This window comes from Lycium ferocissimum, chromosome 6, assembly GCF_029784015.1.
Source record: "Lycium ferocissimum isolate CSIRO_LF1 chromosome 6, AGI_CSIRO_Lferr_CH_V1, whole genome shotgun sequence".
In the NCBI taxonomy this organism is placed as follows: Eukaryota; Viridiplantae; Streptophyta; class Magnoliopsida; order Solanales; family Solanaceae; genus Lycium; species Lycium ferocissimum.
Window position 1 is genome coordinate 1,011,174 of NC_081347.1, and position 19,170 is coordinate 1,030,343.

The window sequence follows — 19,170 nt, forward strand, 5'->3', positions numbered from 1 at the left end:
ATAAGAGTTTTCGGGTTGACTTGACAAGTAAGAATAATACAAATGTATTTTATGATAGGAAGCGAATTTGATAATCGAGTCAGTAAATTTCAAATATATATTATTATACCAAAAGAAAAAGATTAAAAATTGAAAACAAAACAAAAGCCAGGAACAGTTATAGTGAAGGTTGGGGTGAAGGACTATCAAGGGTGGGTTGTGGGTACCATTTCTCACCACTCAGGTTTTGGGTTTGAATACTGGATACAAAAAATTCATGATAGGTCAATTTTTTCTTTAATGGGCTTATGCGGAGGTGCGAATTCAAATTAATCGGGCCTCGACACGAATACCGCGTACTAGGTGGAAAAAAAAATAGTTAGGTTGAAGGACTAGCAAGGGTTCTGGTGGATGCGTATGATCTCTCCAACCTTAACTGAAGGTCTTATATTCAGCCCCTCTATATAAGAAAAACCTGATAAGTTGGGAGCGTTTTCCACTTCAATAAATTTTACTATATGAATTTGAATTAGTCGGACATTGTATTATACAGTAGAAGAGATACACGTAGTCCTCAATAGAGGAATAATTGTTCAATGAGAGAAGAGGTCCAAAAAATAGTTAAAATATCTCTCTTCCACCCAATCCTAAGCTGTCTCTCAAGTGCCCTTCACGATCTCTCCACCATTCTTCTCTCTTATAATTATTTGTTAGTATGTTATATAATAAATTACTATATTATTATTATTAATAATTTCAATTCTCAAAATATTTGGATCACCACAAGACCATTTCCTTTTTGCACCTCAAAAGAACCATCCGCCTACAATTTTTTCTCCTTCTTTCTCTCTCTTTTTTCTTGGTTTCTTTTTCTTCTTATCATTGTAGTAATAATAATAATACTCTCAGGGTATTTCTTTTCTTGGTTTTTTTTTTTTAACCATTTTCAGCAAACCATGCATTTTTAAAAAAATCATTTTTTTAATCCAAAATTTTCTTGTTTTTTTTTAGAAAGGGTGATTCTTTTTAGCCTCTCCTCAATGTTTTTGTTTTATTCTTTTTGGGCTTTTCTAGTTCTGTTCTTTTCTTTTCTTGGCATACATATCATATCATACATATAATATCAAGCTAGAACAAAACTGGTAAAAGCCCTTTTCTTTTCTTTCTTTCTTTCATTCATTTCTTTAAGCTAAAAACACTGGTTTTTTTATTTTTGTTAATGTCATTGGCCGTTAGAGTTGCTGAAAGTAGCAGCAACATGGGTTTTGATGAAAACAAGGTAACAATTTGTGAGGGTAATAAAGGAATTGTTGCTGATTCTGACCCTGAAATTGAGAATATTGGCCCTGTTGAGAATAAGGTTAATAGACAAATGAGTGAAAGTTCAATATATACTACTGATCAAGAAGAGGATGATGATGAAACTAATAACAAGATTGAGTTAGGTCCTCAATGTTCCCTCAAAGAACAATTTGAAAAGGATAAGGTGTGTGTTGTTCTTCCTTTTAACATGTCTCGAGTTCGAGTTAATTTAGTCGGGCACCAATGCGGATAACGAGATACTGGTTGGAAACCAAGAAAGAAAATATTTTATGGTTTTTCTCCTTTTTGTTTTCTTGAAAAGATTAAAAAGATTGAATCTTTCTGCCTTGTTTAATGTTTCTTTGAATGTGGTGTTTGTTTTTATTCTTCCCTTTTTGTTTTCTTGAAATGAAGAAAAAAAAATGTTGTCTTTATTCATGTTTAGTGTTTATTTTGTTGTTGTTTGTTTTGAGTTGATTTAATGTTGGTCGTTACGGAGTCACCTTTGTTAGAGAGTGTGATGTGAATCCAAGATTTAGTCGTGTCGCAATACGGGCACGAACACTAGATGAGAAATCAAAAGATAACATTTCATGATTTTTTCCTTTTTTTGTTTTCTTGAAAAGATAAAAAAGATTGCATCTTTCTTCCTTCTTAATTGTTTTTTTGAATGTGTTGTTTGTTTTGATTCTTCCCCTTTTTTATTTTCTTGAAATGTCTTATAAAAATGCTATGTTTTTTTCCTTTTTAATGTTTGTTTTGTGCTGTTTGTTTTGATTTGATTTAATGTTTGCTTTAAGGATGATGAGAGTTTGAGAAGGTGGAAGGAGCAGCTCCTTGGAAGTGTGGATATCAATGCTGTTGGAGGTAATATTAATTGTTTTTGCTTCAAGATTTTTGCTCTGTCAAACTCTCTTGAATTTGTGATTTTTGGTTTTTGAGGAAAGAATAAACAAGGGCAGCCCGGTTCCCCTTCTATTGAGGAAAGATTAATATGCATATACTACCATCGTACCAAAATACTTGTCACTTTTCGCTTCGCGAGATTCAACGTATATGAACTTTCACCAACATTTTATGATATAGTTTTTGATATGAGAAAAATTGCAACTTATAATACTTTTCATATAGTTTTCGAATTTTTAAATAATGGATTAATCTAATTTAGCTTCGAAGATTAATCAAATTTCCACCTTTGGGAATTTTTCGAAAATTGACCAGTATTTTGAGATGGAGGGAGTGCAATTTTGAAGCTTTGTTTTCCTCCTATTGGGGATTTTTCATCTTGTTTCTATAATAAGCTCATGAAATTTGAATCTTTTTGCTGTTCTTGCCTATGTTACAGTAATAATCAACCCCCCCCCCCAGAGCCCCCACCCCCCCACCCCCAGCATTACTGCTCTTAGTTTGCAAGAATATATGGTAAAAATATTTTCTGTCAAATTCTATGGATTAGTTCAGACTGCAATTTGATATCTTTCACATTACTCTTCTTTTCTGAAGACTTCTCTTCTGAAGAAAACATAGCCCAAACTTTTTGTCTCGTTAGTGAGGGTGTGATTTGAAATAGAATGCAGAAGAGCTTGCCAGAAAACTGGATCTATTCCTATATAAGAAGTTTCAAAATGCATCTTAAAGAGAGAAAACAAGGAAAATGGTCTTGGATCCTAATTCATTGAAATATTTCAGCCAGATTGATCAGTTGGTTCACGCTTATGGTGGGATCTTAAATAGAAATTTGCTTCGGGTTGAGTATTGAGTATCAATGGTAAAGTTGTCTCGGTGTGACCTACAGTCAGTTATTTGTGTCGTAAGTCATTTTATTTAAGTTATGATGAGTGAACAGCTTCTTTTGTGTTTCATTTTCTACATCACACCCTTAAGGTGAGGGCCCTTCCCCGAAACCTGCTAAGGGGGGATGCTTTGTGCACCCAGCTGCCCTTTTATTGAGTATCAATGAATCGAATAAACCACCTGATAGGTTCTGTTTTGCATCATCTGAGCTTTTCAATCGGCTGATAAGTTCGTAAACTGTTTGGTGGAATCTTCCAGAAGAACATCATTTTTCTTTAACTCCAGTGGTAAAGAATAGAAAACTACTAATAGACCACCTGATATGGACTGATTATTCATGTGTAATGTTAATACTTTCAATTTCAAGATATGTTAATGTGAGTAACTCCAAAAATTTCTTTATTCGACTTTCATCTATTAGCATATTCAATTTTATGTGACACAACGTGGAACTTTTCAGTAGGATTATTTGGTTGGTAATATCTTGATGAGCCTTTAAATACATATGAGAAGCATTTCTGTTTCTGCGCTGGTATAAATCTTGACACTTCTCGTGACTGCTGAATAATGTAGAATCCCTGGATCCGGAAGTGAAGATCTTGAGCCTTGAAATTAAGTCCCCCGGTAGATCTGATATTGTTCTCCCTATCCCCGAGGATGGAAATCCCAAGAGCCCGTGGTTTGTCCTGAAAGAAGGAAGCAAATACAGCCTAAAATTTTCATTCCAGGTCAACAATAACATAGTGACTGGTCTTAAGTACACGAACACAGTTTGGAAAACCGGTATCAAAGGTACTATATTGTCCCTTCACATTTCCACCCATATATGAATATGTCACTTTTTAGGCCTAAGTAGTTAATTCATTATGTTTTTAATTAACATTTTCCCTTTGCACGAACGTTATTTCAGTGGACAGCACGAAACAAATGATAGGGGCGTTCAGTCCTCAATTGGAGCCTTATACACATGAAATGCCAGAAGACACCACGCCTTCTGGCATTTTTGCAAGAGGATCTTACTCGGCAAGGACAAAGGTGATTTTTTTTCTTTTTCTCTTTAATGTTCTTAACATATTCTTTATCTACCATTCAACAGAAGTACTAAAATCCTATAAAATGCCAGAAACTGAATTATGTAGCATCTAGTCTCGTGCAGCGGCTTAGTTACAAGTGAATTTGCAATCTTATCATGCATTGAATTTGGCAAAACTCAAGAAGCCGTTTGGCCATGAGAATTATTCACTTTTTTCCTGAATAATTTTCAATTTATTGCAAAATTAGTGTTTGGTTATAAAATTTCCAAATCCAACATGGAGTTGGATTCCGAATTTGGAAAAGTGCTCCAAGCCTGTTTTCCAACTAAATATTTACAAATTCCAAATAAAGTGCTCGCTTCTCTCCTTTGCAAAAAGTATAACCAAACACAACTCCAACTTCATATATCCAAGTAAAGTGAAAAGTATTTGGAACCTCTGATAGACTGATAGTGAGGTTGCAGAACTTTGCATATGGTCCTACATCTAATGCAAGGGGACCGCTTTTTGTTTCCTTTCATTCTTCTTTTATCTTTTGTTTTTTACTAGTTTTAAGTCTTGTCTTGAAGGACCACTACATTAAAATACTAAATGAAGCAAAGTTATTAGATTGGTTAGAGTTTTGTACCTAATATTTGCATTGAAGCAATCACCCTGGCTGGAATTTTTACGTTGATGGACGCTTTCAAATTTATATCCTTTTGGTCCTAGTAGATAAGACATAGCTAAAAAGTGCATATTAGTTTATTAGACTGTATGAGTATTCTTAAACGAGTGGAACATCTAATAATAGCTATGATTTTCTCTTGATTAACTTTTCCGTTCACGCTTCAGTGAGAAAGTGAACAGAGTTTCTAAGCATACCAAATTAAGTCCTTTTTCTTCTTGTTTGCTTTGTCTGCAGTTTCTTGATGATGATAACAAGTGCTATCTGGAGATCAACTATACATTTGAAATCAAGAAAGAATGGCAGGAAAAATGAACAAAGACGCCATGACATGAATCGTTGCTTCCATACTAATTCTTGTTTCCATTCTTCGTAATTATCTGAGTCTTTTAGTTTTATAGAAGAGAAAAAGGAGGGGGAAAAGAGAAAACAACCTGCTACAATTGATTGTGTGATCAAAGCTCTCTTTTTGCCCTTCTCTCAATCAAGTTTCATGTGCATAGGTGTGCTTTTTGAATGTTGTAAAACTGTGAAGTAATCTTTTCAAGAATCTAGAGATTTTGTTCATCAAATTCCTTATTTTTTTCTTCCATTTTCTCAATTATGATATGTCTTCCTTTTACTTACCTTAAAACCAAAGTTTGTCAAAGTTAGGTTCTTTAGCTACTTTTCTCCCTTGACTTTAGTCACTTTGTTATATTCGTTTGGCTTTCTCAACCACTTCTCCCACTTTCTTTTTCCCCATAATTGAACTTGACATTTATGCATTGGCATGTTTGCTCATGATTTGAATGTTCCCCTCCAAGATCGGGCTCGAACCACACCGTAGACAAAAGCCTCTAAGTGGAAAAGGGTAGAAGGGCAGACTCATTATCCACCGAGCTTCAAATTGTGGGCCATTGGTCTCAGGAATTTCTTGTTATAAGAAAAATGTTAGCTTTCAAGGCTTTGGTCTAGTGGTAATAGTGCAACATGTGATGTGTAGGTTGTTTTAGCAAAATATTTAAAGAATCGCAGAATAAAATAGTCAAAAAGAAAATTTTGAGGTTGATAGTTCAGTACCAACAACCAAAATGGAGACCACTTGGTTTGCTTCTTCCAATGGCAGTGGGCATTCCACTAATTTCAATATTCATAGAATAGGTTATTCATCGGGATTTAACTTACATATACTGACAGTATAAATAACTTTTATGCTATCAGTATATTTAGCGGATAACTTTTCTTATTTTGCAGGTTTTTTATCTCCCTTTATATGGACATTTACTTTTAGTGATCACTTGATAACGATATATTATTTAAACTATCACTGTATATTAATTAAACTCTTCCTGCAACTAACGACATGAGGCAGATTGGATTTCTGTCACGGTCTAATGACTATTGGGTTGTTCTTACATACATTCTACTGAAAAAGAATAAGGTAAAATTAATTGGTCGTTATGTAGAATAATTTAGTTCGAATTTAATAATGATCATTAGAGTGGGGTTGGTGGGTTGATAATTTATCACAGCTTATTCTTTTATCCGACCAGTTTTGAAGAAAGTTATCCTATTCAAGTCAACATTCAAACTTTGGAATACTTGTTTGAAAAGGAATTGAAAGTAATTTTTCTCTGGAGTTTCCCCTTACCAACTTTTCAATTGAAAAATGAACAACAAAGACGTTTGTGTAGTAGATGTAAGAACACTAAGTGAATTTTTTTATCTGTGTTCTCTTATGCCACCAGTTTTGAAGAAGTTATCCTATTCAAGTCAACATTCAAACTTGGATTTCCTGGGTATGGTATGGTATATACCGATTACCATACCGAAATCGAAACCGGTATTATGGTATTTGGTGCGGTATTTTTTCAATTGAAAAAAGAAAACGAAAAGACAGCGAATATATGTACATATATAATATATTAGTATATATATTATAATACTAACAAATATTTAACTAGTGTACAAAACTAATTGTTTAGACGTTTGAACTTTGACTACTCTTTATTGATTGAAATGTTTTTATTGGTGTAATTGATTTACGAAGATATTGATTATAATTTCTTTTGAATTTTTCATATGTGATACGATATAATTAAGATAATTTCTAAGATATGATTATATGTTCGTCAAAGTCGAACAAACTTTGGTTACCGATTTACCGTACCGTAAAATACCGAACCATACCGAATTAATTTGGTATGGTAATGATATAGTATTTTTAGAAATCGAAAATCGAAATTACCATACAGAAGTTTCAAATACCGTATCATACCGTACCATGCCCACCCCTATTTATGGAATTCAGAGATTGTTTCCGATAGACCATCGGCTCAAAATAAATGTAATAGTGTGCCAAACGTTGAAAATTATTATTCCAAAACATTCTGACGACATTAAGGAATTTAAATTGGAACACAATACTGCCAATGACACGTGTCGATAATCGATTGGTTTTCCTACAAACAGTATATTCTAATTTTGTGGACTGATTAAAAGAAGTTAAGGCAGAGAATTTTATCAAATGTCTCCTTCATACAACTTTTTTGTGCTATTCTTTTTATCTTCACATTTTGTCATCCAAACCATAAGGAATAAAAGGTAGAAAAAAAAAAAAATAGAAATAAAGAACAGAGTTGTAATATGGAGGGAAATATCAAGAATGTGATCAAATATTGGATAGAAGGAGAAATTGAAACTTTTATTAAGGTATGGTTATTAATTTATGCATCACTATGCTATTGCTATTTAGCATCCAAAATTCTTCCAAAGGGTTCATTTAGTCTCTTATCTTTTCTCCCTGTGATATGTTTTTTCCTCTATGTCCCTCTCAAAATTAATTCTGTTCATCTTTGTGGTAACACTGGTTTTTTTATTTCTTGGCTTTGTAATTTTAAGCTTTTTTTACTTGCTTTTGACCAAGGTCCACTTTCTGATTCTTCACTTTCTATTACTAAATTTCTAATCCTTGCTTGCCTACCCATCAAGATTCAGCAAAAATGTCCAGAAAAAATTGAAATTTATGTGCAAAATGGGGTTAACAGAGGTAAATTTCATCAAAATGGTTATTTTCAAGAAACTCCATGTCCAAATTCAGCTGAAAAAGTTTCTAGTGTACAAAGTGGAAATTGTTTTTCAAAAAATGACCATTTTCATGAAACTTCATTTCCAAACTCAGTTGATAAAACTGAAAACAACCTTTTTCAAGATGGACATTTTCATGAAATCCCATCTCCAATTTTAGCTGAAAAAGGTTCTAGTGTGCAAAGTGGAAAGGGTTTTGCAAAAAATGGCCATTTTCAAGAAATCCCATTTCCAAGTTCAATTGATAAAACTGAAAACAACCCTTTTCAAGATGGACATTTTCATGAAATCCTGTCTCGAAAATCATCTGAAAAAGGCTCTAGCGTGCAAATGGGAAGGGACTTTGCACAAAATGACCACTTTCAAGAAAGCCTATATCTATCTTATGCAAAGTCCAACAAAGGCCAGAAACTAAATTATGGCATAAAGACACTTCCTTTTGCTTTAATTATTAGAGTTTATGACTATAGTGAATATATACATCCCCATATCATATTGGTCATCTATTGCTTCCACATATACCTTTCCTTAGAAATCATTCTAGCTATTATTTCGGGCTTGGCCCGTGGGCTTTTCAGGCTTCAGCTCGAACCACAGTTCAATGAACCATATTTATCTACCTCATTACAAGATTTCTGGGGCCGGCGTTGGAATCTCATCGTCTCTCAAATCCTTCGGCCCACTGTATACAAGCCAACTCTAAGCCTCTCCACGAACATTTTGGGCGGGAAGTGGACCCCACTTCCTGCCCTGATGGCTACATTCGTAGTATCGGGCCTAATGCACGAGCTGATATTTTACTATTTGGGTCGGGTCAAGCCCACTTGGGAAATCACCTGGTTCTTTTTGCTACATGGGGTGTGTTTAAACATTGAGATATGTGTTAAGAAGGTGATTAATGGCAGGTTTAAGCTGCCACGGATAATCGGGACGATCTTGACCGTTGGATTTGTTATGATCACGGGTTTCTGGTTGTTTTTTCCACAGTTGTTAAGGTGTAATTCTGATGTTAGTGCATTTGGAGAGTATGAAGCTATTGGTGCATTCTTTAAGGATATCACCAAGGCTGTGAAATCAACATTTTTGAGATAATCCATCTAAGTAGGGGTGTCAAATGGATTAAATTTGGATGGGTCAAAATGGACGGGTCATTAACCCACCCAAACTTGGATGATTAGTCGGGACATGTTTTATGGGCTAACTTTGCCACCCCTACCTTTGAAACAAATTCACTTTTATTTGATTAGGCATAAACGTCATACACTTGTATGTTTTTATGGGTTAATTTTTGAAGCCTAGCTCATCTAGCGAAACAAATTCACTTTTATTTGTATTAAAAAATTCATTAAACATGTACAAATATTAACTAGTATACCATAAGTTGTTTACTTCTTACCCATAAACGTACCGTGAAGTACGTTGTAAAACATTCATATAAAAGGGCATGGAAATCTGGTTAAGTGAAATAAAATTAGGATGTCACCTCCATTTTAGTCAACAAACGTTTATTTTGTTAACAGATAAACAATATTTTAAATTATACACTGTATATACTAATTTGTACATATATCAAACCAAATATTCATAAGAAATAATTTCTACATTACAATCCATGCATAACGTGTATCCAAACCAAATGGCCCCTTAAGGCATCGTTTGGCTGATTGTATTAATCTCAACCGAGCATTTTACATAAGATAATACATTATTTGGTAAGATGCATAATGAAAATAATCACTTGTACATAATTAATATAGTACTATATTTGATTAGCGGTATTAAATAGTACTCACATTTATTTACACAAGCTTTTGGTTGTTTTTTCCACCATTTTTGATAACTAAAGCAGAAATTAAAGCATGTACAGAATCTCTTGCTTTTTTAGAATTTATTAGGAATGGCACATTAATCAAGTGATATTTGAAGGGGGGAAATAAATTTGAAGTTGAAAAATGAATATCACATGTCCATTTTACTGAAAAAAATAATTAAAGTTCTAGACTGAGGTTGAAAAATTGATCTTCAAAACTATCAAAAAATTATTCTACTAATATATAAAAAATACATTAGAATAGTTTTTTAAGAAAATAAAATAAATCATTTTTATGGAGTAGATTTTATTTTGCCTAAGCTAACATGTTATATAGTTGTTTGGACATAATTATTCTTAATTGATATTTGTAAGAGGTCAAAGATTTATGTTCCTCTATTTGAAGGGTATGAGAAACCAGAAATGATATACAATATAAGAATAAAATATACTCTTTTATTGGATACTATAGTAAAATTATATTTGATGACGTGACATTTTATTTCAAGAAAAAAAATTAGGGGAAGAATATAAAGGAGAGAAAAAAAATTAATCAATTGAAAATTCGATCTTCAAAACTATCAAAAATTATTCTACTGATATATAAACAATACATTAGAATAAACTTAAAAAATATAAAAAGGATCATCTTCAGAAAATGGACCTTGAGTTTTATTTTGCCAAAGCTAACATACAATATTCATCGACAATATAATATAGAAGACAAATTTAATTTCAATACACTAAAAGCAAAATAAAAATAAAAATTACACTATCATGATATCTATGATAACTATCGCCATAGCCATTCATAAAATTTGGATTAAAATTTTAGCATGTGTTAGAATACATTAATAATGTAAAAAATACCAATGAGAGTTTTTTAGATTACATATAGTACAATATAAGAATACAAGATAGGGAAAATAACACTCTATGTTTATTTTGAGAAAATATTTACCCGAAATGGCACATTTTTCTAATATTATTCTAAATGGCCCTTTTATATATTATTATATCCACTCATTATATAAGATATATATATATATATATATATATATATATATATATAACAAAACATGTGTAAGGAAAAATGGAAGAAGTCTTTAAGAACAATGAGGTTAATTCATGTAAATTGAAAACATTTTAAATTTACTGGAAAAGGTGAAGAAAGTTAAATGTAATATTCAACAACCATTAGCTGATGGAAGAGTTGCTTGGAGGGATGCAGAATTATATTGAAGTTGAAATTATCTTGTGGGGAGAAAGTCAAGAATGAATTTGGTGTGCTGATATTGGAATCACATGAATACAAAAATGTTGCCGCTTTGATGATCGTCAGACTTATGGTCAATTTCAAGAAAAGGCGGCGGACCCCAAATTCAGGCGAAGAATATAAAGCAGAAAAAACAAACTTCCAAATTAGACTGACGTTGCTTTTATTGCACACTAATTTTGGATCCAACAAACACGTCATGCATAACAAAAAGTTGAAAAGTTTAGCAATCTCACAAGATTTTCATGATTAAGGAAGAAGTTGGAACAACAAGTACTAATATTGTTTGTTTAAATATTTTTAACTGCTACAACAAATATTGTTAAAAACACATAAAATATAACTTAAAATGAAAATTGGTTCCATAGAAGGTTAGGGGTATTTATGAGCCTTTTCCGTTGTTAAAAAAAACATAAAATATAACTTAAACTGAAAATTGGTTCCATAGAAAAATAGACTATTACAGTGAAATATATCGATGATTGTTATAGAGAGATTTGATTGTTTAACATATTATAGTAAGTTATTACGGTTTACTGATCGATACTTACAATATACAGAAGATGAGTTTAATTTCTATACACTAAAAGCATAAAAAGATAACTATCGCCGTTGTCATTCATAAATTTGGATGTAGTAAGTTGAAATCAGGCAAAATACATGTTAGAATGTGTTAGAATACATTAATAATGTAAAAACTCTTCATACCAATGATGTGATTTTTGTTGAATCCATAGAAGATTACCAATATATGGTTGGTTTTTCAATAGCTTGATTACATTTGGACCAAAAAGTAAAAACTTGTTAGGTCATTTGCACTTTTTCCCCTATTTTGTGCTGGTCTTTAAATTTTGCTCTTCGAGGCAAATATTTTTTTGCTGGACATAAATTTATATTTTTAATAATAATATCGTTCTTAAATTAATTATATCTCACTAGCATCTTATATGATTATTTAAAGGCGAAAAGTTAAAAGTTGAATTCAATTTGAAGGGTAAAAATTAAAGACCAACTCATTTGAAGGACAAATCGTGCAATTTCTTCAAACTTGTTCATATTGAATTGTCAGTATAATAATATACCTCTTTATATGTGAAATACAGCTCTGTCCTAATAATTAAATGTATCTATGATGAAGACTAATTTAATTATGTGAACCCTCCCCAACCCCACTTCGAGATTCCCCTATGCCCATCATCATTAAATGTGTTCTTTTTCTTTTTTCCTATCAGAAAAATAATAAAAGTGTCTCTTAATTCCAAAATCATCTACCAAGAAGAAGACGAAGAAACAAAGAAATGGAAGGCGAGATCCACAATTTCATAGTGGTATGGGCTATTATCTTAACAAGTTTATGTTATTCTCACACAATTGTCAAATTCTTTCCCAAAGGCAAATCAAGATTTGTGGCTATAATTCCAATAATTTGTCTATTTTTCATTCTTCCTCTTTATCTCACCTCCATTAATCTTGGTGCTACTACTTCTTTCTTCATTGCATGGCTAGCCAATTTCAAGCTTCTTCTTTTTGCTTTGGGTAAAGGTCCTTTGTCATCAACCCCACCTCTACCACTTTCAACATTCATACCCTTGGCTTGTTTGCCTATAAAATTTCAAAAATATTCAACTAGTGATGTTGAAACCACAAAAAAGAACACAAATTTAACTTTCAATCTTGTCACCAAAATTCCACTCCTAGCCATTTTGATAAGGGTGTATAATTATAATAACCATTTGTATCCAAAATTCATTCTCTTTTGTTATTGCCTCCACATTTATTTGTTCTTAGAAATCACACTGACCATGGTTAGCAATATGGTTCGAGTTGTGAGTCGAGTCGAGCTTGAGCCTCCTTTTGATGAGCCTTACAAGACTAGCTCGCTTCAAGATTTCTGGGGTAAGGAGGTGGAACCTTATGGTAACTAATATACTTCGTCCAACCGTTTATGATCCTGTAAGGTCAATGATGACGAACATGATCACAAGGAAGTGGGCCCCACTTCCTGCCATACTCGCGACGTTTTTCATCTCGGGGATAATGCATGAACTGATTTTTTACTACATTTCAAGAGTGAAGTCTAGTTGGGAAGTCACATGCTTCTTTATCATTCATGGGGTGGCTTTGAGTCTTGAAATTATGATCAAGAAATTGTTGAATGACAAAATTTGGGTTCCTAGGATTATTTCAGGTCCATTAGCATTAGGATTTATTATTTTGACCAGTTTTTGGTTGTTTTTTCCACCTTTGTTGAGGGGTCAGCCAGATGTTAAAGGATGTACTGAATGTCTTGCTTTTTTAGAATTTGTGAGGTATGGTAAACTAGTTAGTCCTGCTTACATCACGTGTCCATTCTTGTAAGACTAGGTAATTATTCACACTGAAATAAAGCGGTCTCAAATTGTATAACTTTTAATTTCAAAATTTATATGTTTTCTCATTTTTTTTGGGCTTATAATTATTTAATATTTAGAGTTTATTGGCTCGATTAATCCAAATCCTTCGTGGTGTACAATTAAAGAGAGCCTACTCTCTACCAAGAGTTTTTTCATTCTCAGAACTTGAATCCGAAACTTATAGTTAAAGATAAAGATAAAGTAATTTCTTTCGCCCCACTATAATGGTGCCGGATGCTAATGTCAAATGACAGTAGGATACAAAAAGGATCTAATATGTGTAAAGAAGTTTTTCATTATTAGATTATTATAAGGTCCCGTTTGTATAATATTTGAAGATTGTTTAAAATAAAGATTTGTTTTCAAATTGGCTAATTATTTAAAAACTCCGAATTTGAAATACGAAATGTAAAATTTTAAAAATAGGTTCTAAAAGTTTTTCAAGTTTTTTCATGCTTTCACTAACAAAAGCCTCAACTGTGTTTTCATGTACAAAGACTACTTCAATTTTGAATATCCTTTTTAACTTAACTTCAAATTTTTTTTTTTTTTTTTTTTTCAAATTTAACCCGATTCATGTCCAAACGCCTAAATTTACTAATAATTTTGTATACTGATGTTTATCGGTAATGCAGGAAAGAATGTAAATAGCTAGCGATTACAGATTAAACTATATTGATAATAGCTTACAAATATTTCACACAATCAACGTGTATGATCACATAAAAGCAAAACAAGAAAAAGTCTCTCCTAAGTTGGCTTACTTTAGAAGAAAATGTGAATTTGACTTTGAGGGGTGCTTTACAATATATATATATATATATATATATATATATATATATATATATATATATATATATATATATATATATATATATATATTTTTCATGTGCCATTATTTGAACAAATTAGTTAAAAAATACATAATATATATAAATTCTGTTTTTTATTTTTATAATAGATGTATTATTGTCAATATTGGTCAGCGGTTCAAGAAGTCTTCTGTTTTTATATAATCCCTTGTGGATCTTGATGATGTATTATACACTATAAAATGTAACATATGCAGCTAATAACCATTATTTTTTATTTTGCTACTATATAGAAGCACCACTTTGGTGCACTTTTTGGTCGTCCGTCTGTGGGCCCCCAAAAAAAATTTGTGGGCCCACATATTATTAAACACAAATCAACTAATATTTAAAAAAAAAAAAAAAAAATTAGGGCCCCATATTAAACACAAACCAACCAATATTAAAAAAATAAACAATGTCAAAAAAACGTGCGATTTTGTATTCGTAGCAAACACTAATATAATAAAGTTTTAGACATTTTAACATAAACTACAATTTAGTTGTGGGCCCACATATTAAACACAAACCAACCAATATTAAAAAAAAAAAAAAAAAAAAAAGGTAAAAAAAGTGCAACCTACTGTCTCCAAACTCACGGAGCAAAAAAAAAAGTGGTCCCATATTAACAAAATCAAGCAACATAAAAAAAAAGTGAATCCTATATTAAAAAAACAAACAATACTTTACTACTATATAGAAGCACCACTTTGGTGCACTTTTTGTCGTCCGTCAACATGTGGCCCTCAAAAAAATTTGTGGGCCCACATATTATTAAACACAAATCAACTAATATTTAAAAGGGTAAACTACGTATATATACATGTTAAGGAGAAATATTTACGAAACGTAACGATAGTTTTCCTTATTTACAAAACATAACGATATATTATAAAACATGACGGATTTTCATATATTTTTCGTTTTTTTATTTTTTTTTCCAGAAAATATATATATTTTTTATAAAAAAAATATTTTTTTTTTTAAAAAATATTTTTATTTTTTTTAAAAATAATTTTTATATATATTTTTTAAATATTAATTTTTTTTTTTTTTTTTTGCTCAATGGCTTAAAAAATTACCTCATATTTCTATGTATGAAAGTTGTATGAAATGTGTATGTGTGAGCAAAATTTTTAATATAATTTTCATATACAAAATTTTGAGCGAAAACTTTAAGCCTTGAATATTGTATGAAAATTGTTACAATGTTGTTGTAGTTGTATTAATTTTCCGAAACCTAATATGAAATTTATATACAAACAATGTGAATGAAATTCTAAGTCTTGAGGAAGATATACACATTTCATACCATTCTCATGCATAAAATTTTAAGCATAATGTTTAAGCCTTGATCAAGATATACACATTTCATACGTTCTTCATACATAAAATTTGAGCGAACTTTTTAAGCCTTGAGCAAGATATACACATTTCATACACAAAAATTTGAGCGATTATTTTAAGTCTTGAATGTTGTATCAAAGTTATATACAATGTTGTTGTAGTTGTATTAATTTTACAGAAATCTAACAACATGAACTTTATACATGAAAATGTGAGCGAAATTTTAAGACATGAGCAAGATACAAATTTCATATTGTTTTCATACACACAATTTTGAGCGGATTTTTTAAGCCTTGAACGAGATATACACATTTCATACATTTTTCATACACTAAATTTTGAGCAAACTTTTTAAGTCTTAAGCGAGATATACACATTTCATACAACTTTCATACATAAGTTTTTGAGCAAAAAAAAATATATTAATTTTTTTTAAAAATAAAAATAAATTTTAAAAAAAATATTTTTTAAAAAAATAAAAAAATATTTTTTAAAAAATGATTTTTAAAAAATAAAAAATAATTTATTATTTTTTTTTTTTAAATATAAAGCATGTTTTGTATAGGATTTGTAATGTTATGTTTTGTAAATATAAAACTATCGTCACGTTTCGTAAATATTTCTCCTTAAGATGTATTGTAATGTTATGTTTTGTAAATATAAAACTATCGTCACGTTTCGTAAATATTTCTCCTTAAGATGTATATATATGTCAAAAACCCATAAATTACTACTATATAGAAGCACCACTTTGGTGCACTTTTTGGTCGTCCGTCTGTGGGCCCCCAAAAAAAATTTGTGGGCCCACATATTATTAAACACAAATCAACTAATATTTAAAAAAAAAAAAAAAAAATTAGGTCCCCATATTAAACACAAACCAACCAATATTAAAAAAATAAACAATGTCAAAAAAAAAACGTGCGATTTTGTATTCGTAGCAAACACTAATATAATAAAGTTTTAGATACGGAACATAAACTACAATTTAGTTGTGGGCCCACATATTAAACACAAACCAACCAATATTAAAAAAAAAAAAAAAAAAAAGGTAAAAAAAGTGCAACCTACCGTCTCCAAACTCACGGGCAAAAAAAAAGTGGACCCCATATTAACAAAATCAAGCAACATAAAAAAAAAAGTGAATCCCATATTAAAAAAACAAACAATACTTTACTACTATATAGAAGCACCACTTTGGTGCACTTTTTGGTCGTCCGTCTGTGGGCCCCCAAAAAAAATTTGTGGGCCCACATATTATTAAACACAAATCAACTAATATTTTAAAAAAAAAAAAAAATTAGGTCCCCATATTAAACACAAACCAACCAATATTAAAAAAATAAACAATGTCAAAAAAAACGTGCAGATTTTGTATTCGTAGCAAACACTAATATAATAAAGTTTTAGATACGGAACATAAACTACAATTTAGTTGTGGGCCCACATATTAAACACAAACCAACCAATATTAAAAAAAAAAAAAAAAAGGTAAAAAAAGTGCAACCCACCGTCTCCAAACTCACGGGCAAAAAAAAAGTGGACCCCATATTAACAAAATCAAGCAACATAAAAAAAAAAGTGAATCCCATATTAAAAAACAAACAATGTCAAAAAAAAGGTGCAAATTTTGTATTCGTAACAAACACTAATATAATAAAGTTTTATATACGGATCACAAACTACAATGTTATATTAATCGTGTTTTGAACATTAAAAAAAGTGCAGATTTTGTATTCGTAGCAAACACTAATATAATAAAGTTTTAGATACGGAACATAAACTACAATTTAGTTGTGGGCCCACATATTAAACACAAACCAACCAATATTAAAAAAAAAAAAAAAAGGTAAAAAAAGTGCAACCCACCGTCTCCAAACTCACGGGCAAAAAAAAAGTGGACCCCATATTAACAAAATCAAGCAACATAAAAAAAAAGTGAATCCCATATTAAAAAACAAACAATGTCAAAAAAAAGGTGCAAATTTTGTATTCGTAACAAATACTAATATAATAAAGTTTTATATACGGATCACAAACTACAATGTTATATTAATCGTGTTTTGAACATTAAAAAAAATAAAGTAAAAAAGGTGGAACTCACTATCTCCAAACTCACGGGGAAAAAAAAAGTAGATCCCATATTAATAAAATCAAGCAATATAAAAAAAAATAAGTGAATCCCATATTAAAAAAACAAACAATGTCAAAAAAAATAGATTTTGTATTCGTAGCAAATAATATAATAAAGTTTTAGATATAGCACAAATACAATGTTATATTAATCGTGTTTTGAACATAGTGTGTGTATATATATATATATATATATATATATTATATGCATAAAAATAGTGCAAACTAATAATGTCCAAAAGGGTGGGCCCTATACTAAACAACACCAAGCAATATAAAAAATGGACCCCATATTAACAAAATCAAGAATATCAAAAAAAAAAAAAGAGTGAACCCCATATTAAAAAAAAAAAAAAATGTCCAAAAAAAAAAGGACTTTGTTTTCGTAGTAAACACTAATTTCCAAAGTATCTCATTAAGTCAATAATGATGGATTTATTGCCACGTGCGTATTAATCCATTAGTGGGAGCAAATGAAATCGCTTTTCTTCAAAAAGTTAAAGTCAAACCATACGCTTTTTTTTTTTATATTAGCCCGAGATCTAATCTAAATATTAAACCGTCGTATTTGCTATTCCGCCATGTCATTTATTTGTTATGTTCACTAAAATAAATATACTTAAAATATTTATATTTTAAAATAAGATATAATAATGTGAAAAGAGATTAATGTCGTAAAAAAAAATCAAATAGACATCAAATAATGAATAAAGTAAATTAGTCAAATTATAATTCTAATCGACGTTTTCTTAAAAAACCATGCAAAAGACAACATGACAAGTAAAATGAGCTAAACCGAGAATATTTATCAAAAATTAAAAAATAGTATTTCATCATTTAAATAGAAAATCAATTTCTATTTTGTTTCGTTTTAAACATGTAAAATTAATTTAATAATTTGAATTAGAATTATCCAAATCAAAATTTGATAAAAAATAATAAGTATTTTACACCTTTAAATTAATCGAATTAAAATTGAAAATATCTCGATGCTTAAATATTGCTATTGTTTTATTTCAAAGAGAGGAAAATAGTTTCCTTTTAAACAAGTCTTCTCTTTTAAAAAATATTAATAAATTTGCCGATTTTGTATTCGTAGCAAACATTAATATAATAAAATTTTAGATACGGAGCACAAATTACAATGTTATATTAATCGTGTTTTGAACATAATATATAGTCTATATATATATAATCACTATTCAAAGACAATTACATACACATAGATGCACTGTAATTTAAAGTGTTGGGTCCGTGCGCAGCACGGGCCTAGGACGTCTAGTTGTTATAGATAAACATGCTTGAACTTTGAAGGAATATTTACTTCATTATCATAGTTTTAAATGATATACATAAATTCTTAAACTCATAAGCAGTCGTAGTAGACTTATTTTCATAATGTTACTTTTCAAGAAAAGATAGCCGATATCACCGATGGGTGTGGTGAGATGGATAGAATCACTTCACACTTAATCAGGGTCTGAGCTGCGACCCCGGAATAAAGAAAATCATGAT

The 19,170-nt window shown here is 30.5% G+C and overlaps 2 protein-coding genes and 1 pseudogene across 2 annotated transcripts; all 3 read left to right on the forward strand.

The window, feature by feature from the left end:
- The first annotated feature begins 755 nt into the window (after positions 1–755).
- On the forward strand, positions 756–5,348 carry LOC132058802 (rho GDP-dissociation inhibitor 1-like). Its single transcript, XM_059451158.1, has 5 exons — positions 756–1,465; positions 2,082–2,148; positions 3,649–3,867; positions 3,986–4,110; positions 5,014–5,348. The coding sequence occupies exons 1-5, from the start codon at positions 1,199–1,201 to the stop codon at positions 5,089–5,091; spliced, it is 756 nt and encodes a 251-aa protein (XP_059307141.1). The 5' UTR covers positions 756–1,198; the 3' UTR covers positions 5,092–5,348.
- A 1,982-nt stretch (positions 5,349–7,330) lies between these two features.
- On the forward strand, positions 7,331–9,096 carry LOC132058803 (acyl-CoA--sterol O-acyltransferase 1-like). Its single transcript, XM_059451159.1, has one exon. It carries the CDS (start codon positions 7,405–7,407, stop codon positions 8,935–8,937), a length of 1,533 nt encoding a protein of 510 aa, XP_059307142.1. The 5' UTR covers positions 7,331–7,404; the 3' UTR covers positions 8,938–9,096.
- Positions 9,097–12,046: 2,950 nt separating this feature from the next.
- On the forward strand, positions 12,047–13,351 carry LOC132060525 (acyl-CoA--sterol O-acyltransferase 1-like; annotated as a pseudogene).
- Positions 13,352–19,170: the final 5,819 nt, after the last annotated feature.

Bases quoted from the DNA above. Each gene is read 5' to 3' on its own strand.
- LOC132058802 (XM_059451158.1), top strand. From the start codon at position 1,199: ATGTCATTGGCCGTTAGAGTTGCTGAAAGTAGCAGCAACATGGGTTTT. The intron at 1,466-2,081 runs GTGTGTGTTGTT...GTTTGCTTTAAG, and splicing joins AACAATTTGAAAAGGATAAG to GATGATGAGAGTTTGAGAAG. The intron at 2,149-3,648 runs GTAATATTAATT...TGAATAATGTAG, and splicing joins GGATATCAATGCTGTTGGAG to AATCCCTGGATCCGGAAGTG.
- LOC132058803 (XM_059451159.1), top strand. From the start codon at position 7,405: ATGGAGGGAAATATCAAGAATGTGATCAAATATTGGATAGAAGGAGAA.